The 22,897-nt window shown below is 42.3% G+C and overlaps 1 protein-coding gene across 2 annotated transcripts in view; it reads left to right on the forward strand.

Moving 5' to 3' along the window:
* The window catches only part of RCOR1 (REST corepressor 1), an 88,744-nt gene extending 74,072 nt beyond the window's left edge, over positions 1-14,672 (forward strand). For both annotated transcript variants that reach the window (XM_074825146.1, XM_074825147.1), the window contains 6 exons: positions 577-655; positions 4,831-5,025; positions 6,018-6,095; positions 6,804-6,861; positions 7,414-7,643; positions 10,231-14,672. In XM_074825146.1, the coding sequence (XP_074681247.1) occupies positions 577-655; positions 4,831-5,025; positions 6,018-6,095; positions 6,804-6,861; positions 7,414-7,643; positions 10,231-10,272 (682 nt within the window). In that variant the 3' untranslated portion in view covers positions 10,273-14,672. The remainder of the gene's footprint in view (positions 1-576; positions 656-4,830; positions 5,026-6,017; positions 6,096-6,803; positions 6,862-7,413; positions 7,644-10,230) is intronic.
* The last annotated feature ends 8,225 nt before the right edge of the window (positions 14,673-22,897 follow it).

Consider the following 22,897-nt stretch of genomic DNA (forward strand, 5'->3'; position numbering starts at 1 on the left):
GGCCTCAATTTCATGCCTATTATTATTCTGTAACTGATAACCTCTTTTTCTTTTCCAGAGGAGGAAAAAAAAGTGAGGCTGTCACTGGGGGGGGACCTCAAACATTTTTTTTATGCTTGTTTCTTGAGGGAGTCTTATTTTGCTAAATGTTAAGGAGTTGTATGAAATCCATGCTTTAGTTACTAGCTGTAATTCTAAGTCTTTGTTTCTGTCTCGGTTTGCCTAAAGTTAAAATGCTGAATGTCTTATGTTCTTTAAAAGATAACTTGTGTAATCTATTTCATATATCTTGCCTTCAGCTGAGCAGACTTATTTTGCCTAAGCGCACTACTGAGAAGTCTTTCTTCCGTGGTCCCTAGCATCTTTACAATGAAGAATTTCTTGACTTAAAGACAAATAAACAAAAAACCCAATACAAAAAAAGCCCACCCCAATCCCCTAGAAAAACACCCTGGGAATAAAACTAAGGAAAACAGTTGGTTTTGCTGTTGTGTTCATGCATTTCTTTTAACATGCTATTTATAGAAAAAGAGAGCCTCACAAACTAACACAGTACTGCTTGCTTTTGTCTTCCAGTGAGGATGAAATGGAGGAAGCAAATGGAAATAACCCTATTGATATTGAAGTTGAACAAAACAAGGAGAGTAAAAAGGAGGTATAATTCTTTTCTTACTGCTGTATAAATGAAAGCATTTACTTACTAGCTACTTCACGTAGAAGCTGACAGTATCTAATTTTCTTTATTTGTGCTTTGTATAGTTGTCATACAAGAAAAGAAGAATTGTCTTCAGAATTATTCTTAAATCAAGACAAGTATAGACAAATAAGTTAATGGATGGAGCTGAGAAAATTTAAGACTTTACCATCCCATGATAATATACTATGTGAATGTTTCTAGTCTCTTTGATTCAAGGTTGACTGTGTTAGCTTGAACCACCTTCAATGGTGGTTTAAATCAACCTAACTGCTTGGAGTAGAAGCACTTCTGTCCCTACTGACATAGCTTGGTGGAGGGGAAATAAGTCTTTTAATCTGTTCTAGGTAGACTAGCAAGAGCATGTTTATGTACACCTTAGATTTTAAGGTAAATTCTTGATGTGGCACCAGGATTGCAACTACAGTGGTGAACAGTATAGGAGAAAGCTTTCGTGTGGCCAGTTCATTTTGTCTGGCAGAGGGTCCTTAACTGTTGTTGTGCACAGAATACTTTGTCTAATTAAAATGTAATACTTGCACCTCACTTCAAACACTTAATTTCAAGTGGCCATACAGTTTTAGATTACAATAGAGCCACACAAATACAACAATTTTGAAAGCCTAGTCTGCGATGCTTAACAGGAAAATGTATACCTTATTTTCTTGTGTATAACCTGCTGGTTATCTGTTACTAAATAAAAAAGCCTTGACGTTCAGCAGCAGCGTGGGTTGTATGTGTGAGTGCTGCAGAAAGACGTTTACCCTAAGGCCTTTTCTCCTTGAAGCAGCTCCCTTTCCTGATTTCTCATAGCCTGATTTCTCTCCCATAGTCATTCTCTTTCAATTTGTTTAATTTTTTTTGATAAAGGATATATGTAGGAAAAAACCACTAGAATTATTTAAAACCAGGATTGCACACAGACAAAAACAAAAGCCTAGAGCAGCTGCTTTGTCAGGCGCTGTCAGTGAGATTAATTCCTCTAATAAATTATTTTGAATGGAAATAACTGAAAAATCACAGCATTCTAGTCTGTTCTTCACCCATGCCAGGGTGCTCTCCAGACTTTCCAGAAAAGCTTGGCTGTTACTTCCACCAAAGGAAGGCATCCCTGATGACTTCCTAGGAGCAGAGTGGATGTGAAGCCACTTATGTTCACCCTTGCAAGAAGCTGAGTTCTCGGAAGCCTCAGTAACACCCAAACTGGAAGGATTCTTACTTGGCTAAGTTGCAGCTGCATACTGCAGCTCTCCAGTGTGTCTTGTAAATAATTACTATCATCATCTCATTTCCCATTATTTTAATAAACTTGAAAGTTTAGATTTCTCTGTAAGCTCTTTGAAAGCTTGCATCTGTAAGAGAGCTCCCTTCAATCTCCTTTATTACTGCTTCCTTCTCTACCATGCTGGCATGCTCTGAACTTGCTGCAGAAGAGGGAAGGGTAGTTCTTCGCCAGGTTGGCTGCCTCTGTTGGAAGGCCAAACCAGAGCAGATGGCTGACAGCTACTGTCAAGACACTTTTGTAGAAAGTCATGTATGGGAGGAGGCTGTCTACCCTCCCTGTCACTAATACAGGCCGCAGCATGCTAACTGATCTGAAAGAGATCACCAAAACTTGTGGAGCGTGTGCAGTCTGACTGTATATGCAATGGCTGGCAGCCTTGTGGAGGCTCTTCTGGACAGGGATTGTACTGGTGGGTGAAATGAAGCTGACAACCCACATAGCCTGTTCAGAGTTGATTTGATTTGATTTTGCAGTACCTGAGCCTGGGCTGTTTGAAAATGCCTTGAGAGAGAGCAGGTATGCAGGAGGGACATATGTTCTTTCTTGATAGTTATGTTTCTTGTAGTGATATGGTCAGACACGCAGGGGTGGTGATGTACCACTAGCCCAGGACTCTTACCGTAAAGAACCTCCCTGTCCCAACCCCACAGACAAGGTTTTTCCAGCTCTGACACATGTCAGTTACTGTATGACTTGCGGAGTAATACTGGGATTTCTCAGCATATCTGAAATCTCTCATCTGTTTCCTCTTTTGGGGATCATTGGAGGAGGGAATCTTCCCTTTTTTTTTTTTTAGTACTTTCAGTGTTAGTGCAACTGTTCAGGTTTCCTCAGACGGTGACTCCATAATACTGAGGTCATGAACTAGAGCTTCTTCCCTGTTCTTGGAAAATCCTTCCTAATTCATCCTCTGCTTTTATATGGCTTGAAATAACTTGATCTTTTCTTTTTACACTCTGAAATCTGAAGAAGGGAACCTTGTTTGCATTAATAGGTTTGTAAGACTGAAGTGCACTGAATAGCAGCGGCAATATCTAAATAGAGAGAAGCACTGCTAAATCTCTGCATTTTAATTCCCTCTGGTTTTTATGAATTCATTTACATCTAGAGAGAGATGTGTGTGGCCAGGAAAGCAAGAGTTTCCAAGATAGGTTAGACGTTCAAATTGTCAGAGCCTGCACAATATCACTGGGGCCTAGAGGCATTTGGAGCTGTCAAAAGCCATTCTGCTGGAGCTCTGGCTTCTTGTCCATAACACAGGAGAGCTTCACGTTCTTTCAACTGTGTAAAACAGTAATTTGAAATTGCTTTCATTTTTCCTTAATGTTGAGGCTTCTGGGAAATCTGCGCTACAGGCATTGTGTGTTGGTCAACGTACGGCCTGAACCTGTTCTGATGTATTACTGCATGATCCTGTGAAATTCTGTATGTAGATGAAATATAAATGAATCTGAAATATCTATCCATGTTGAATAATTTACCTGGCTCAGTTATCCGTGTGCTTGCTTCTGAAGTGGAGTGCAGAGCTTACCTCTCTTGTTCATAGCTAAACCAGTCTGGTTTCTCCTTCTCCCTACTCCCTTCTGCAGAAAGAAATAGGGTATCCATCCTGCAACAGTAATAGTTATCACTTGCTCCTGGGCTTGTCTTAGGCTTTGTCTCTCATGGAGTCCTTTGCATTAAAGGAGGGAAGAAAAAAGTTGAGAACAGGGAATTGTCCACATTACTGCTCTAATGTGGCTCTGGCCATTGAGCCCATGAAGAGGGTAGGGTCCTCCAGTCTTTGGGAGTCAGAACCTTATGCTTACATCAGGCTTTGTGCTCAGCCTCGTGTGGGTTTGAATGCAAGCATTTTAATGCTCACTAATGAGCAAATGCCACAGACTGTGTAGAAACTACATGTAGCTGCAAATTAGGAGGGAAACAATAGTGCTAAGTGAAGCCAATGTGTTTAAAGCTGGCAGTGATCAAGTAGAGGATTTCAGATGTGTGGCCTCCCTTCTCTGCTTTTTCTCTCCCTGCCATCCTTCTTCTGTTCTATGTTCTTGGCCAGGCTCCAGCCACTGGGTAATAAATCTTGGGTATGAGTTGCTTGTTGAAAATAACTTCTGGAAGAAATGGGTTTGGTATTAGAGAATCAGATGTGCTCTTGAAGTATCTGTAGTATAGTGTCCTAGCTAATCTACCTGTTAGAGGGGTGTGCCTAATTCTTTGCTTTAGACAGGAGGCATAAAAATAATTGGATGTGAAATATTACCTTTTCTAAAAGAGATTTAAATTTTATTTGTGGGCAAAACTGCATCAGTTTAATGGAACAGTTGATATATCAGTGCTATGCAAGAAAATGGCTTCCAAGAAACTGCATAACAATCTAAGAATTACTTTGTAGTCACCTCACTCCTTTATCCTTAGCCTTTAAATAAATTTGGTTTATTCCTTCTCCTGTCTGACATGTAGAAAAACAAGTCTGTGTAAACTCTTCTAGTTGTGGTGTTTCCCTGTCTCCAAACTCCACTTTGTTTCCTTCTGGTGCTCAGTTAAGCTGGCATGTTCAGGTCTGGTGATGAAAAAAAAGAAGTGTTTTGGAGTGTTTGAAAATAACCAGAATATTTAACTGCTGGAAGATTGGGCATTTGTCTTCCAAAATGAGAATGGGCGGAGAAGACAACCAGTATCTCTGTAAACATTGAAAGCTGCCTAGAAGAAAGGAGAGATTTATATGACAGTGTTTGTATGACATACCATTCTCCATCCGTCGAGGATGGCTAAAGTCATAGAATTTCAGATTGGTTTGGGTTGGAAGGGACCCCTAAAGATCATCTAGTTTTGTAAAATGACTGCTGTTTGCCAGGTGCCACCCGCTGAAACTGTTCCTCAGGTGAAGAAGGAGAAACACAGTACACAGGCCAAGAACAGAGCAAAGAGGAAACCTCCCAAAGGAATGTTCCTCTCCCAAGAAGACGTGGAGGCTGTTTCTGCCAACGCAACAGCTGCTACCACTGTACTCAGACAACTGGACATGGAATTAGTCTCAATCAAACGACAGGTACGGATGGGATAGTTCAAGAATAACTGCTATTTTTGGTGGTAGTGCCTGTCACAGTCTGCAAAGTTCGCAGGAATTTGTAGCTTGACAGTGATGATGCACATCATTATGTGGCTTAATTGACAAGCTGCTACGCTTGTGCTATGAACTAATGCAGCCCTGTGTTTTATGTCTCTTATGTTTTAGTTCTGTGGCTGAGCCTACTTTATACCTAAACTGAAGCAGGAAAAGTTCGTAGCACTGACTTGAAGGAATGTTTATTGGTGCTTAGTGTTTCTTGCAGTTCAGAGTTCCTTATGTTTTAACTATGAACTTCCCTCAGCTGACATTGGTTTCAGCAGTATCGATTTCCATCTGCAGCAGTCAGATTCGTTTGCCTTTTCCCATGATACTTTTGGAACAGGCAGATACATTTGTTTTATTCTTTCTTAGACAGGCATCATACAAACTTTCCTACATATCTTTTGCTTGCCTGATGGATCTGCCTTTTAAACAAATGTTTTTCAAATATCTATTAGTAAAGACAGGTTTACTATGTGAGTTTATTTCCTAGATCTGAACGTTTTCACTGTTTTTAAAGCAGAGATCTGGCTCCAGCTCTTTATTAAACTTAATAGAATTGGTATTTTGGCCTAAAGCCTTTTTCTTGGCACTCTGGGAGAAGTGGAGCGCTCTAGCAGTCTTTGATTCATTACTTGCTGTGAACAGGGCCTTTCTTCTTATGCTAGGCTTTATACAGCCCTGAAAGTTGGGGCAGTTCTTACTCCAAATAACTTGCAGATAGGATAGAGTAAATTAAATGGGATCTCCTGGTGTGCCAGCTGCTCCTGGATTCCTTTATTCCAATATAACAAACTTTCTTTTTGGAAAAGGGAGGTTGTGAGGATAACTGGAATGCTGAACTTGTGGAGTTCCTGCTGGGGCTGCTGGAAGAAGGCTTGTCCAAAGAAATTTTTTTAATCTTTGTTAAAGGGATGAAACTTTCTTTTCAGATTCAGAATATCAAACAGACAAACAGTGCGCTCAAAGAAAAACTTGAAGGTGATATAGAACAATACAGACTTCCAGAGGTAGGATCATTTTCTGACCTTTATCGTGGAGCTCAATGCTAATCTGTGTTTACGTACCAGGGCTATTGGTGTTGCCAGTAAGCTAGGGCCAATGTTCTATTAGCTGTCAGTGTGAATCCAGACCATACCATACTCGCTGCTGTTGTGTAATGGAAGTGGGAGATGAGAAGAAAGAGCAGTGTTTAACATGTGAAAGTGGTTTCTAACAGAAGTACAGGTACCCCAGATATACCATGTCTTGTCAGTGTTGTACCCATACGGCCTTGTGAGAGAGGTAGTTGCTTTGCTCTAAATACTGAGAAATGTAGGAGAGGATGTTAATGGCCTATCTTTCTCTTGGCACTTGGTGCTTTTGCTGTTTTCTTTCCAGCTCTGGCACCACATGCTGGAAATAATTTGACCAAGATTACAGAGGGTGTCTGATAAAAACAAGTAGGTGCTTTGGAAGAGTGTGGCTCTTGGTTATCTGCTCAGACCATTCTCTATCTTTTTGTATTACCATGACTTACAGGCATAGCGTATGTCACAGTTAACTGAATGGATGCCATACACAGTTCTTTATATCGAAAACATCATTGCTACTAAAAGGAATGACACAGTTTGACTAGCAGTTAATTTCTTGTGGTTTTGTGAGGTTTTTATGAGCTTGGATACAAGTGAAAGTTGTTGCTTATGTAAATTGAGTTACCTAATTTTTTGGGTGTCTAGGTCGTTCAGAAATTTAATGCACGTTGGACCACGGATGAGCAGCTTCTTGCTGTGCAAGGTATGGCATTACAAGTCTATTTGTACTTCAGTTGGTGATAATCAAAATTCTGCATTTCAGAGCTGTGTTTCCCTTCAGTGACTAGTGAAGGGTTTTAACATTGCTGTGTATTAATGCACAAAGGATGGAATTGAACAAGGAAACAATATTGCCCCTTCCCCTCCCCAGGCAGTATAAATTGCACCATATGAATGTTTGCAAATAATCTCTGCTTGTCCAAGCTTTCAGAAAGTGAAACTCTACTGGGGGCACTGTTATGCTCTCTGCCTGCATAATGTCTCAAGTAGTGCAGACAGATTTACCCAGGTCTTCTAGATTTGGCACTGCCCATCTTTATTACACCTCAGTTCTCCAGGGATAGTCTTAACTGTGCCTCCCGCCCAATTCAGACTGCCCCCCCCCCCCCCCCCCCCTTCGCCCCAGATTAATCTGAGAAAGGCTTGAAACCTTGTCAGAAGTTCAGCTTCAGCTCCTTATGTTGTGACTTGAGCCTGATTTGTGGTCTTTGTGGAAATAACAGATTGCTTTTGGTTTTCTTTTTGTTGCTTTTAGCAATTAGGAAATACGGCCGAGACTTTCAGGCAATCTCTGATGTGATTGGAAACAAATCTGTGGTGCAAGTGAAAAACTTTTTTGTAAATTATCGACGTCGTTTCAACATAGATGAAGTTCTACAGGAGTGGGAGGCAGAGCATGGCAAAGAGGAGACAAATGGAACCAATAGCCAGAAGCCTGTAAAATCCCCTGACAATTCCACTAAAATGTCCGAAGAGGAAGATGAGGTAAATCCAATTTAAAAGTCACATAAAATTCCCAATCTGAGCTCGGTTCAGATAAATGTGTATATATGTATACTTTCCGCAAAAGCCATTTTTGACAATCTTCAATCTGAGCATATTTCACTTCCTCTGGATATACAGATTCCAGTACTGATTTTGGGAACTGGGAATTCCAGACATACATGAAAGTGGAAAGAGAACAGTTAATTTGCAGCCCTCTGACAGTATCTGTATCTCATCAGCACATGGACATTTTAATGCCTCTTGCTGCCGAAACATCTGTATCTCACTTGGATGTTTTCCCTGCACTCAGTTCTCCAAGCTGTTCTAGGTTTGGCTTTGTGGGACCGTACAGTCTTCTGAGGCAAAGCTCGCTCTTTCATTTTTGACGATGGAGTGGTTTCACTCGGGGGAAGGGAAGACAGCTATAAACAAGGCGAATGTGTGAAACTGTTCACTCTGGAATTACCTAGAGACAAAGTTTCCTTGATTTTACAGCAGTTTCTGTGAAGACAGAAATTCTAGAAACAGCCTCTCCTTGATGGAGCTTCATGGAGATAACACTTCTCCAAAGACAATGTGTGTTTAAAGTTATCTAAGACTGTAGAATGTTTAAATATGAAAGGTGCAAATATGTAATATTAACACAGTCTTGCAAAAGAGAACCCCACTAGAGGTTTGCATGTTAAAAATGTCTGATCTAGGGCTCCCTTTGGCCTAATTTTATAAGGCAGCTTGGCACAAAAGCCTGATCTTCTAAATGCAAGCACAGTCAATAGCATAAGGCGAATTTTGGTCTCACATGGACTAAAGACGTCTCAGTGTACTGTATATTTTTGTTGCCCTGATTATGGTTGGCTCACTTGTATGTTGCCATTCAGGCATTCAGAGAGTATAACTTAATTGCTTCACAAATCCTAATAATGTGTTAATCAAGGATGCTTATATTTGGGGACTAGGTCCGAAGGTATGACAGATGAACAAAACCAAACTCAAAACACTTGCCTTCTCAGAAGGGTGTGAGTGAAATTGTCCCATTCTTCCAGAATTGAGAGGCGGAACAAAGAAGCAATAATACTAGTATATAGCCACCCATTTGAAAGACAGGTGACTTGTCACTGCCTTTTCCTGTGACCAGTAGAGCGGTATCTGTTAGCAGTGCAGAGCTTTTCTCTGAGCCCTCTGAGATTCTTCCTGGCTTCAAATGCACCCTTGCTCCTGAAGTTAGTCGAAAAAGAAGAGTCGCACTCGAGATAGGAAGAAAAAGTGTTGGGTTGCAGCAGGAACTGGAGTGTGCTGATGTGGCCAAGTGTGTGGATACTGGAGCAATGAGGATCCCAGACAAGTTAGCACAGGAGGAAGGAGAGTGAAGGCATGACAGCATGGTCTGGTGAAATGGCTGGTGGAGCAGCAGTTGTGATCCCCAAACTAGTGATGGAAAGTGCCCAGGCTGGAGATGAGCAAGTGCTGAGTGGTGAAAGGGGATCCAAAATAATAGGCTGGTGGGATTAGTTAGTTACAAAGCCTAGAGAAAAGGCAACTATTGCCAGTTGGGCAATTCACTGTGCCCTGCAGTACAGTAAGGGATGAGGACAGAGCCTGCCTGCACCAGGCTGACACAAGCAGGGTGACAGTGAGCTGCCAGCCATGACACACCATGTATGCCTTACACTAGTACCATGTGGCTTGTGGTTCTTGATAAAGCCTGTTCTGGATGGTAGGAACTGATGTGTCACGGCTGGGAGGAGGAAGGTGCTGGCAGCATGGAGGGGATTTTAACTACCAAGCTTGCAGCTTTTTATAAAAATGCATGAGGAAGAGACATGGGGGTGTCGCACAGTGGACATCTGATGGCCACCATCCTCTCTGAGCACATCAGGCATTGCCTCTCAGGCTGGCTGTAAATGTGGTGCTCCTGCCTTCAGAGGTAACACAAGCACAGTGCTGACTGGGTGCCTGTCTGAGCAGTTCTGGGGGCAAAGTGAAATGTCATTGGGATTATCACATAAGTGATACATATGGGCTAGGAGGGGGGCTCCTGGTCCCTCCTGAGCTGCGCAGTACTATGCAGCTGGTGCCTGCTCTTGAGAGTACTTGCACAGGCAGCTGGTCAAGTCAGGTGGACTCAGTCAGCAGTAGCCAGGAGACGACTTTGGCTGAACACTGCAGTCCCTTGGGTGCTTTCCCCCCCGGCATGCCTTGACTACCTGGCTGCCAGCCTAGGAAAAGCTTTGTCAGCCCTCTGACTGCTCTGGGCTTTCCCCTTCAGTGTGTTTTCATAGTGAGTGGCTGCAGTTCCTTTTTTTGTTGTTGTTTTTTTTTTTTCTTTTTGAGGGGGGGAGGTGAGACTGCTGATTATAAAGCAGCCTCAACTCCAGTCTTAATTCTTCTATGTTTTCATTCCCAACAAATCCCGGTGTGGTTCAGAATAGAGGAAGCTGCTGTGATTCCTCCAATGTGTGAAAGTTGTCAGTCTTGTCGCTTTCAGTACCACAGATCTGGGGTGAAGTTTGGAGATGCAAGAAAGCCTATGTGTATTCATTTTTAAACTAAACGTCTCCTTTTTCTCCCCCCTCCCCCTTCCCTCCAGGCTACTTCTGTTCTTGATGTCAGATATGCATCTGCTTCGTGAGAAGGTGCTGTAGCCTAGAACAATTTGTGTTGACTACTGTGTTATCCAGGATATCAGGTATTAGAAACCTCAGACAGCCATCTGCATCATATCTGTGGACAAGCAGCTATTACCAAAAAAAGGCAAACGCTTCCAGTCCTGTGCTACATCTGCCTTAATCTCCCCTCATTCCTCCATACTGCCTCCACTTTCTTTCAAAAGCACCCAGGTAGCTCAGCTTTCCATTTCATCAACGTCCTGCTTAAGCATGGGGACTTCTAGAACCAGTAACACCTGTCTTTTGACAATTGGACAAATTTTGACCAACCTGCAAAACAAGGAGCTCCTTAGCAGCCCCACAGTAACTCTACACATTAGGAGTTCTTATAATACTTGGTCCGTAGGGTATAAGTATGTATTGCTGCATGGCCTTGTGGTCTCCGCTTCCTGTGTATTCTTACGATGACACTATTATTAGTGAGCTTTCTATAAAGGAGAGGCCTGTGCACATACCAGTGGTGTCAGGTTTGTTCTGAAATGACAGGGCATGTTAACAAGCAATCTTGAGTAATGCAAAGCGATAGGAAATGTTATTTCTAAGGTTTGATCAGTCCAAGCTTGTAGACGTAACTCATTACACTTCTGGTTTGTGCAATTCTTTCCACTGTATTTGTGTGTTCTTGCTTCATAGAAAGCTCCCTAATTGAGCATTTTACTCCTGTATATTTTAATGGCTTTTATTTAGTGCAAAAGGGAATAAATAACCTGAAACTGATACGCTATTTAACCCCTGGCATTCAGCATTTGCATTGTAACTTGTTAAATGAGTGCTACACAACTTTCTTTTTCCTGATCCTCTGTGGGATTAAGTCAAAACAACTTTCTCTGGTGCCTCTCCTTCTGGAATATGTGCCTTTTTACATTTGGCTACCATAGGTCACTTTCTGTCCCAGTGTCTCATTCCTCTTCAGAGCGCTGTTTGCCAAAGACATCAAACTACTTCTCCCGCTGGAAGTCTGGACAAGGGTTGGAGCACAAAATTCAACCTTCAAGTAGTTTTTGGTCTCTTGGAAGTTTAATGGAGAAGAACTGGGTTAACTTCATTGGCCATTTTAACCCTTCTGAAGCACACATCGCTTTCATGTTCTCAACCAAAATATGCAATTTGAAATCTAAGAGGTGCTTTTCCAAATACTTGGTGCATGCAGCTTTCAAATCCCCAGCCCTCTGCTCGGATAACCTGTGCTGTGGCCTATCTAGCTGGCTTGAACTGGAGCTGTTCTTGAAAGTCCTGTATGAGGACTTTGCACCTTGAACAAGGTAGTTAGTTGCTGACTGCCGAGCAGACAGTGTTCAGAGAAGCTGGAAGCAGCAGTATTACGTCTTGCCCAGTGGAAAGCTGCAAAATAACACTAGTCACAAAGCATTTAAAATGGTTAATGTAATGATGTTGGAAGAAACCACCATGTGTCTTTGCGGGTGGAAAGAAGGACCTTCTTTGCCTCTCTTCCTGTACAGAGGGTTCAAGCCAAGGTGGCACAGAGCAATGTGTGGCACCAGCCTCTTAACACAACATGAAATGAGCTAGGCCATGTCCTGGCCTGCAGCCAAGGTGCTGCAGCTTGGAGTCTAGCCCCCAACTTGGTGCTGATGTTTTAGCTGCTGGGCTGTGCCATGTTGTGTGCTGTGACTGCTCTGTTCTTTGTACCTAAGTGAGGTAGGCTAATGCCAGCTGGCTCACAGCCAGCTGTGACTGCACCTCCTGCAGAGTAGACACAACCCAAGAAAGGCAGGGGAGGTAGCCTCATGTACTGCTGAGGTGGTCTCCTTAGGCCTTGTGTGGGGAAAGTAATTCAACATCAGAAATCAAGCAACAACAAATAGGCGAAGGAGCAGATAGGCATTTCTTAGGGCCAGCTAGAGTGTGGAACCCAAAAAGAGGGCCTGTTTCAGCCACTTTGCGGTTGTTTCTGAGTAGTTTCGTTCTGGTAGCCCCAGGCTGATCCTTTGAGGTGATGGTAGGATGGAAGGGAGTTATTCCCCATCCTCTGTATGGGGAACCTGTAATCCCAAGTTTGTGGCAACATCTCTACAGCTGTTGATGCGAAGTGGCAGCTTTGGTGGCCCTGCAGATGTTCCTTCAGTCCTGTGACAGTTGGAGTTGGGAGTTTCTTGTGGGAAAGGACACTAGTTGTTAGCCAGTGTGAATTAGGATTAAAGACCGGGCAAATAGCACTGTGAATTCAGCTGACAGTTCTGGTGTAAAGCAATGCCACTCATTAGAAATACTCTAGTATTAAACCTCCTGCTGGTACCAATGCACAGAGATGGGTCCTCGCCAGTGTGAGGGTTGTGTGAGCTTGCATCCTGGCTGGTGAAACTCATCAGGAGAGGCTTCTGCTGGCGAGTGAAGTTACCTGTGAGGACTTTTCATCGGATTTTGCCCTCAAATCTGTCCATCTTATGATCAGAAAAGTTGTGTTTTGGCTTCATCCCCAAGGGATAGGGGGAAAACATGTATAATTCATGATATTAGGAAGAAAAAAGTTGTTTAATTACTTTTCAGTTGACTGCTATCTTATTGTAGTTGATACATACAATATAATAGCACTGTATTTTAAACATTTAGTTTTTTACATTCTCTTTAACTATATTTTTAAATGCGATAAACTCATTTTAGCTTTTGAAAGTTTAAATGGTTTGGTCTTGTTTAGGTGAAGACCCTCTTTTTCTATTTAAATGGGTCAAGCATTAGATACATTAACTGGTTGCATTCTGATTAGAAGGGTCCACAAAGATAACTGCATAAGATAGAATATTCACTTAAATTTTGTTTCTTAAACTATCAATGTGAATGTCATAATTATATATATTTTGTGGAAAATGGGAAATTATTTCTCCTAAGTATAAGTTATTGTGCAAAATATGGTATCGTTAAAGAAAATGATAGTTTAAGTTTTAGTTTTAGAAATCTTAAAGATATAAAAGTGTATTGCATATGCATAAACAAATTTCATTTGTTCTATTTAATTTTTATGTAGTTGTGTAAAGTGCTAGGTAACTTCTTTTTTCGCTTATCCAATAAAACAACCTTGTTACTTGAATATTCGTGTTTAACTGGTTTGAAACAGTGATCAATTTTTGTAATATAATCTTTTAACCAAGGGGAAAAAAAATACATGCCTCAGTTGTGCTTAACAATATAGCAACAATGTACAATCAGATGCTTAAGACCATAGTAGCCATAACTGGTAGTACAACCACAATGGTTGTCTTGATATATTTAATACCAATGGGGATAATGAATTCTTAATATATTTTTACAAGTTTGCAACCAGGAAGACCCCATAAATATCCACTAGAACACTTTTTTAATAGTTAATATAAGAGTGAAACTCTTATTCTCTTAAAGCAATGTCCTGACAAACATTTTTCTTTCCTGTACAAATACATCTGAAACGTTATGTATTAAAATATGCTCATTGTCACTTTAACGTTCAGTTTTTATTCTCTAAATCGCTAACATTCTGTTGGTATTCTTGCACACCAAATATGAGCCAAACAGTGCATTACACTAACTTGATCACTGGATTTGTGGACATAAATCTCCAAGTCAATGAAGCGCAAAAATATTCTAGGAAATGTTTCTGAAAATGCGTTTCTTCAGATCTGTATAAAATTAGGCATAGCCCATTCAAAGATGAGTGGCCTGGTATTTACTCCTTACAAAAAGAAGAAAATGTATTTTTATTAGCTCCAGCTTGTCTTCAGCAAGTCAAAAATCTAGTGATCTTGTGCAATGCCCCTAAAGCGAATACTTTCTGCCACTCCCTGGATTAATGCAGCTTTTCCTGTTGATAGTAAAGCACAATTGCAGTGAAAGTTACAGTTCAGAAAATGGAAGGTCAGTATAGTCTATGCATGTTGTATAATAATGAGTGTTTACATTCATATTCTCCTAAAATAAAATTTATACTGGAGTGTATAGTATTCCATTATGTAGATTTTATCAATTTTGTTAACTGCTTATAGATTGCTTAAAAGAAGTTTTTTCAAGATTTTAAAAGATGTATAAGGTTAAGTTTGCAAATATAATGGAAATGCTGTATAGCTTTTGAAGTGATAAAATACTTGTTGGGATTTTAAAGAAAGTATGTTGTCATAATGCTGTTGTAAGTAATATTTTAAATGTCTTTTTTGCCTGTTTTCTATTATTCAGCACACTTACTGTGATGAATGTTCATAGCATTATAAAATTGCTTAGCCACTGAAAAGTAACATTTGGTTTTGAATTATTTTACTGTATGAGGAATTATAGTGGGGTAAATTCCTTTGTGAAATTCTACATAATTCATTTTTCTATGATTTCCAATGTTTGCTGACATCAAATAAAATTTTTTCAAGCCATTGATGTAATAAAATATGTAGTAAAGTGTTATTGATGTAAAATCTGGTTCTGAAATGTAATTGATCCCCTCCCTTTCAAATTTTGGTCCGGAGAACCGGCTGGAGTTTGCCCCTTCCTGTATTGCATTGTCTGTGCGTAGGTGTCGGTCGCAGCGCAGGCTGACCGTGGCTGGAGCCAGCAGGCAGAGTCCTGCGCTCTTGGGACGCTGGAACAGCCTTTAGGACAGTGCTCCCAGCCGGAGCTGCCTGGTGCAGTTCATGCCAGTGGCCCCGCAGAGACGTCTGCTCCTTTTTTGATGGTGCAGCATATTCCTTCCCTGGGTCGTGCAGCCGCACACTCCACGGCCCCACTAGCACGGCGTTGCCTTCGGGCAACAGCAGCGCTGTCACCAGACAGCTCCTGTGTGGGGGACGCGGTGGGACTGGGGTGCTGGCTGCTCTTGAGGGGATAGAGTCTAGCTCGTAGGGAATGGATGGAGAATGAGGACCTGGAGATTAAACTGCTGCTTCCAAAGAGCTAGCACCTGGCTGTACAACTTAACAAGATTGTCATCTTTGTCCTGCAATGAAGGGAATGCATTTAAAACACATAGGAAAAGGCAACTCTTACCCTTGAAGCTTAGCGGCGTGCAGATGTTGCTATCCCAGATGCTCAAAATGGCAGGAAATTTTGCACTGGGGTTGAACCTTGGGATTTGCAGCAAGGTAATATTTTCTGTTGTCACATGTCACACTAAGCACTAAATGTAGAAGCACAGACAAGACATTACAGGGCAGTTTGGGGAAAGCTGCTTTGTGTTGTGTCCTTACATTCAACGGGCAGGGTACCAGCAGTGCTCTGGGTGGTGGTGGCACAGGACAAGTGACAAGGAGTTTTCTGCTTTGCTCCCTTGTGTTAAATGCAGCAGAACTAATACAGCAAGACAGCAGGATACTGTGGTGGTTTCCAATGCTGTAGTGTGTGGAGGGCAGGATTTAGTCATGCCTTTTTATATTGTAAAACTTGGGTGGGGGAGGTGGCGGGGGGAGGGAGATGGGCTTGGGGTTTTGGAAGCACAGACAGCATTTTTAGGAGTTGAGGGTCTTTCCTTACTGGAAAGCATCTTCGTAATTTTCCTGGTGGTGGAGAATATGGTACCAGCATTGTAAGGGAGTGATCTGCTCTTTTAGCGGAGTTTGACTCGCCAAGATCTTTCAGCACTTAACCTTCAATACAAACCAGCCCTTCCTGCCCATGTGCCCCTACAACCCCAAAGTAAAACAAAGAGAAATATAAAAGAAGGAACTTCCCCTCCTTTCACTCAGAGAGCATAAGCAGGTGAGAAAATGGGGATTTTCTCTGCCCAAACACATACCTGAAGAATGTCCTGAGGAGTCCAGAAGCACAGGTAAAGTAGTGGTAATGCTACTGGTTTTTAAAAACACAGGTGCTACTTATCTGCCTAGTAATGGTATGTATTTGTAAATGGGAATGCAGTGTTGAATTAATGCTGAATGGAGTTAAAAGGCTGTATTTAGTATTCCTGATAGGCTTTTTCCTATGTAAACAGATTAGTATCTGATAACTTCCAGTGTTGAAGTCTTAAGGCATCAGCGCTCCAGCAAATACTGTGGTTTAGACTTTTAAGGTCTGACCTTAATTAAGCTTTGAACCTTAACTAAGAGTGAGAGTGTGTGTATGTGGGGAAAGTTTCCAGAACACATGTATGTGTCTTCCAGGCCTTTCCCCCCCTCTGCAAGCTGTGGAGTATGAACAACACAGCAGCTCTGAGCACTTCTCCCTTAGGATAGGAGCTGCCTTGCAGGATGCGATAGGAGCTGGAGTTCAGGCTGAAAGGGACGAGTTCAGTGTTGGTGCTGTTTGTGTGCTGAGATCTTAATCTAATCCCCAACTATCAGTTTTATGAAATAACAGTGTAAGCATGGATTTTATTTCATAAACCAACTTCCAGTCTGAAAGAGCATGATGTTTGAGAGAGAACTGGGTATCAAACCTATTATCTCATTCCTCTCTAAACTGGGCTCTGGCTTATCCACCCACTAAGAAGAGCAAATGTAATTTCTGGTCTTGCTTTTAGTAAACAGTAAATAAAATGTGCATGTGTGTATGTAAAAACAAACAACCCACAACCAAGCCAAACAAAAAACACTCCCCAAAACTCAGCAAAGGGCCTGCTGATAGTAGTAGAGAAATTGCTCACTTTTGCTGCAAAAGGGCTAGGGAGAGAATTACTGTAACGTATTAAGGGAACTAGTTTCTGAAGTCGTTGGGAAGGGAAATGTGGAGGAGAGTAGTGTATAGGAGGTCTGAACTTCCATCAAAGCCTGAGAACTCACCTGGAAGTTTCCCCTACTGGAAGGGAAGCAGTTCACAGGGATGGAGGCTGCAGGCCTAGACTGAGAAGGGCAGCAAAGGGCAGGGACTTCTAGGATGGAGAAAAACATTGATCAGCCAAGGAGTTTACGTCAGGAAATGGGAGTGAAAGAAGAACTGACACATGTCATGCTGACTTCTGTTTGTTTCCAGCTGGAGATGATGGTGAGGGAGGAGAGGTCAAGGTGTTTTCTGATTCTGGGTGGACACTTAGTTTTCACTAAGGTAGTTTGGAACAGGAGAAGGTGTGGGATGATGGAAATAAAATGTGCACATGTGAGCTGGGAGGAGCTTTTCCTCATCTGCACACTTTGGGGGAACAGATATAATTTGTCTGACACCTAGCATATGAAACTGTATGGCTTAGCAAGATCTGAATAAGCTTTTAAAATGCAAGATGATACTATGTGACTGACAAAACTGAACTGATTTCTAAAAGAAAAAGATGAATAGGAGATCTAGGCAGCTGCAGGCTTCTTGATACTGCCTTGTGCATTCAAGGTGTAGAATGTCATGATGGGAAGGAGAATTAGGTAAATTAATAAAATAGAAGAATGGGTGCAGTGAGTTTGTCAGAGAAAGACTTGTGCCTGACTAGTCAATCACAAGGTGCAGGATTCATCAGTGGTTATGGGTATCACTGCCTGAGCTCCCTGTCCAGAATCCCTTAGAGAGAAATAAGCTTTTCTAGCGTATAATTAATTTAATCCTAAATTAGATGTTGAAAACTGATCTAATGTATTACATCCTGAAAGTGCTTATTTCTTTCCTTATTATAGATTATAGGCAGAGCCTAGGGCTCTGTCTCAGATGTGGAAGCTGGGCATTAACCATGCTAGTGCCGTGGCTGCCTGGGCTTAACCCCAGGAGTGGGCAGGGACTTAAACCCCCTCCTGCAGCGCTGGGCACTGTACTTCCAGCTAGATGAAGAAACGTCGATGCCGTCATACCAACGCTTCGGAAAGCTCCTCTGGGCTATCGTGTACAATCCTGGTTTATCTCCTGAAGAAAGGTGGAAATGAAAGGAAGGCACCCAGTGAGCTCGGCTTGCTCGGACAGGTGGAAGAAGGGCTGGCTAAGAAGAACTGTTCCCTGTAAATGACACCCCAGGGCTCACAGGCTAAGATAAAGGCAGTGCTGGTAAGAGAAAAACTAGGCTGGATTTTAGTCAGCCCATAACCTTAGTGAGGTGATTCTTCCAGGTTTGAGGACAAATCTCTCCATTATTTTCCTAAGCTCTGGAAGTATGCGAAGGAGGTGCCATGGTTACTGAGCTGAACTCCGTATGGCAGAAGATTCTTTCCAGCCCTGCGCTTGGTACAGAAGGGTATTGGGCAAGCTCTGGTTTACCACTTGGGTCCACCCTTGCTGCCAGCTGGTTTTCTTCCTCCAGAAGAGTAGTGGTGTTAAATCACAGGGATTTGTACTGTTGGTAGGGCCACAGCTTCTGGTGGAAGGGTGCTCCAGGAGACATACCTACCGCTGATTGTATCTGTAGTCCTCCCCTGTTCTGGGCACCTGGCTGCCTGCAGCTGGCCAGTGCATTGCAGAGGCCGAGCAGCTCTCTGCTGTGAATAAGTGATAGGACAAGAGATAATGGCCTCAAGTTGCACCAGGGAAGGTTTAGACTAGATATTAGGAAGCATTTCTTTACAGAATGGGTTGTTAGGCGTTGGAATGGGCTGCCCAGGGCAGTGGTGGAGTCCCCATCCCTGGAGGTGTTTAAGAGGCGGGTTGACATAGCACTGAGGGACATGGTGTAGTTGGGAACTGTCAATGTTAGGTTAATGGTTGGACTGGATGATCTTCAAGGTCCCTTCCAACCTAGATGATTCTGTGATTCTGAGCATGTAAGAGTGTGCTGGCTGCGAGTTTTGAGTCTGAGTTTGCACCAGAATGAAGCTGCTGGCTGACAGCTGAGTGGGTGAGAGCTGGGAATGAAGGGCTCCCTGAAGTGGCCAAGGTCCATGGCTATTCTTCACATCCTGCCTGTGGGGTGGGATAAATGGCTTTGAGATAGGGGGAGACTGAGAGATGCCCTTGGCCAAGTAAAAGTTGTGTTGTGGCACACTGCTCTGGATTTTGCATGTGCTATTCTGGGTATAGAGGCTGATTTGAAGAAGCTGTGGGTCGCTCCAGTTGCCTTGCCTGCTTTGGACTGCAGCCCACAGCAGCCAGGCCACTTGTCCCTGGGATGCAGTAACTCCTTGTTCTCCCAGTGCCAGACACAGGACCTCGCCGCTGGTGCGGGGAGGCTTGGGAAGGACATTCACAAGAGCACCAGCAGATTCCCAGAGATTCCTGCTGTGTTGGTTTGGGGATTTTGTGTTGGCTTATGTTTTCTTTTTCCTCATGTAAAATGAATTGGGTTCCTGATAGGAAAGCCTGGCTTGAAGGATTCTGTTTATTTTAATTTCAGTAGCTACTGGATGTTGAGTTTCCCCAGACTGCAGCACGGCATATACTGTAGGCTTGTCTCCATCACTGATAACTGAATTGCTCGTCCTGATTTTCTGTAGGAAGGGTCTCTACTCCTGTCTTATGCTCTTTCCTTATGAAGGAGGATTAAGTCTGTTTCCTGTCACAAGATATAGCGGGAAATCTGGGACAGAGTTGGAAACTTCATGAACTTCTAAACAAGTATATCCTCCTGAAGGTCCCAAATTTTCATTGCTTGTTGAAATATGCCTCTGATAACAGAACTAGTTCCCCTGTGGCTTGGTACCTTTTAAGTACTTTAGAAATGTACCTATATGGGGCGGGGGGGTGGGGGGGGAACCTCATTGAACCCAGTTTTCATTCTTTTGGGCCCTGTGTCCCACGTCTCTTGAAGAGACAGCTCAGGTAAGAAGTGTCATGATTCACTAATGCCGAAAATGTTATTCTTTTACATCTTCTATCATTTTTAGCCTTTCCAGTACAACTGTAGGGACAGCTCTTCTGGTGCCAAAAGTAGCTTTGCATCTCTGATCAGTATGTTGTGCTGTTAATGTTCTCCCTTAAAAAAATAAATTAAAAACAACTATTAAAAAACCAAAACCAAGCCCAAAAGCAATTAATTGGATGTTCTCCTTTAAGCTAATTCTCTTTTGCTGCATGGCTGGTTCTCTCCTCCTTGCACGATCAAGTCTCACTGGTACAAATATTCTGAGAAGATAACTTTCAAGCTTAATCAAATTGTCCTTTAAAAGTATTTGTATAAAGATTCCAGTTTCTGCAACTAATCACGGGAGGCCCTGGGTTCAGCACTATGCCGTACTTGGGAAGCAAACAATACCCCATGTCTGTGCTCCCATCACAAGCAGCCTCTTGCTTTGACTTCCAATGAGTGACCCAGAACCACAGTGGGATTTAGCAGTAGAAAAATAAGAGAATTGTGCTACGCACACAAGGAAGATAAACTAGTCAAGAGTTTGTTATGAACAATGCCTTTAGCCCAAGGCACGGATGGGTAACTTCTCTTCCTCCTGGTTTTATTTTCATGCATTGTTAGCAGTGAGTACTGGGATCTGCCAAGGGCTCCAGATTTGCGGTTCAGAATCTAGTGTCAAGAAAAAAGATCCATAATAAATAACTATGAACTGACTTGCATCTTCAGTGCCCTCAAATGTGTGCTGCCTAGGGCCTCCATAGTGTGAAATACACTAAGTCCTCTTCTGCCAACCAGTCTCAAGGCGAAGAGAAAATCTCTTACAATAACAGGAGAAAACTTAATTTTTATATACATACATATATATTTTTTAAAAAATTACTCATGACTCCCTAACTTCTGCTGGATTTCCCAAGATATTTTTGTATTAATGCTTTAAACTGCAAGTCCCCCACACAAGGATGCACCCGCTATAGGCATTAAATAAATAGTAGGGAGCCTAATCCAAGCCTTGTTGGGTGCTTTTACATAGTCTGCAGTAAGAGTTGGACCAGGTGGGTAGTAAATAACTTTATAACGTTATAGCAAATGCAGCTTTAAATGATTACTTGTCAGCCTTTCATTAGTGTCTGGGGCCAAGCAGAAACTTGACAAGCAAAGATGTGCCTTGCTAACGAAGGAACACGTCAGCATGCTGTGAGAAGCAGCAAGGTTTCAGCAATGCTTTATCGACTTGAGAGAGCATCTAGCACCTCTGAGTTGCTTCCTTGTTGGTTGGTGAACCTGTTTTGAGGACTTGAAGGAGGGACTTATGTTGCATTCAGGAAACTCTTTGCTTCTTTGTCCACTGGAGATGGTCATTTCCTGGGTCAAACTGGTTAACCTCAAGGATTTCACAAGTAATATGTGTTAACAAGAGGGCAGTGCCTTCAAACTTGGATGTGGTCCAGTGTTCTGTCCTTCTGCAATGTTTTGCTTTTGCTCTGGTATGAAAAGAAGTAGTAAACTGTAAAATGAAGCGAAGAGGGTTTGTATAATTTTTGTTGCTGTTCTTGCATTTGAAGATTGCCAAAAGGCAGTGGAGTCATCACTGTTTTTCTTGTAAAGGTACATTTTTTCATTTAGTAACTCAGTTTTACTTCTACAACCTCCTGGGACAGAGAGGTCACAGTGCTGTATAAATGAAAGCTGAGTAATTGGGATGGTTTTCAATGTTTCATTTTATTAAAAAGTTTAATGTTTACTTAATGCCCTGTAAACACTCAGGAGAATACATCTTTGTTTAAAAATTCAGAACCTACTAAAGGCTTCAAACAGCTGCTGGTCACTTGGGGGGGCTCACAGCATTGCTGAGAGTCATTAGCATGCTCATGGAGGAGGAGCAAAACTATTTTCTGCTAATTTCTGCCAAAATTAAGTTGAGGTTAACTCAATTGTGAGCTCAGGAATAGAGAGCAGTAATGTCAGTGTGAAAGCATTGATGTCTGCAGATGGAAAGTGTTAGAATGTGTCCTTCCTATGGATAAGTAAGTCCTAGAATAATGCCCAGTTAGGGCTTGGGTTGTTAATCTGTGAGTGTTTGGGAGTTAAAACCCTTAGTTAATGTTGCACAGTTGTAGAGGAGCAATTACATACCTAAGGAAGAAGGCATTTCCTAATCCTTGCAATACGTGGCTACCAGAGGCCCCAGAATATCATTTTAGTCAGTGCACTCAAATAAGGTGTTGTACAAGAGATTTGTGGTAGATGTTGTCTAGTAGCAAAGTTGACGTGTATAAAACAAGCCCTGTGAAAAGTCCATGCTGGTGGGAAGGGGGCTGATGAGGAGCTGTGTGTGGCTGTGAGTGTGGCCCTGTCTGAAGAACATTGCAGAGGCTGAGGTCATGTGTTTGAGTAGCAGACTTGGGGGATGGGTCATTGGTTGGATGCAAGAAGGTTCTGGAGGGAGACGTCAGTGTGGACTCTCTTTCTGAAGGCCGAAGTTCTCTGATGCTAGAAGGGTATTGCCCTTGGCAATGATGGCATTTATAGCAGGTTTTTCTGGAAACCCCTAACCAGGTATAATCAAAGCACAGAGGAAAGTTGGAGAACACAAAAAGAATGTCTTGATATTATATGCATCAACAAGATTGCTGGGCTGTGCTCCAGCTACAGACTAGTGTGGGTGCCTAGAAATCAACAAAAGGTACCTACCTTGAACGTACACTGGGAGTAGTGGAAGCACTGTCACAGTCTGTGGGGGAGTTGGGTCTTGGGACCTCTGCCATGGTCCCACTTCTGAGACCATTCCTGAGTAGTGGATGAACAGTGTGGCCTGTTTTCCATGCTGGGTCTGGTTGCACATCACAAGATTCATTTTTCATGAGATCCTTTTATAGCAGGTTATTTTCCTAGAATTGCTGGAGCTTTGGAGAACACTGTCCAAATTTCTTCAGTGTGTGACTATTCTGATTCTAAATAAGTTGTTTCATAGGCAGACCCAAAGGGCCACTTGC

This window comes from Strix aluco, chromosome 4 (assembly GCF_031877795.1).
Source record: "Strix aluco isolate bStrAlu1 chromosome 4, bStrAlu1.hap1, whole genome shotgun sequence".
Taxonomy (NCBI): Eukaryota; Metazoa; Chordata; class Aves; order Strigiformes; family Strigidae; genus Strix; species Strix aluco.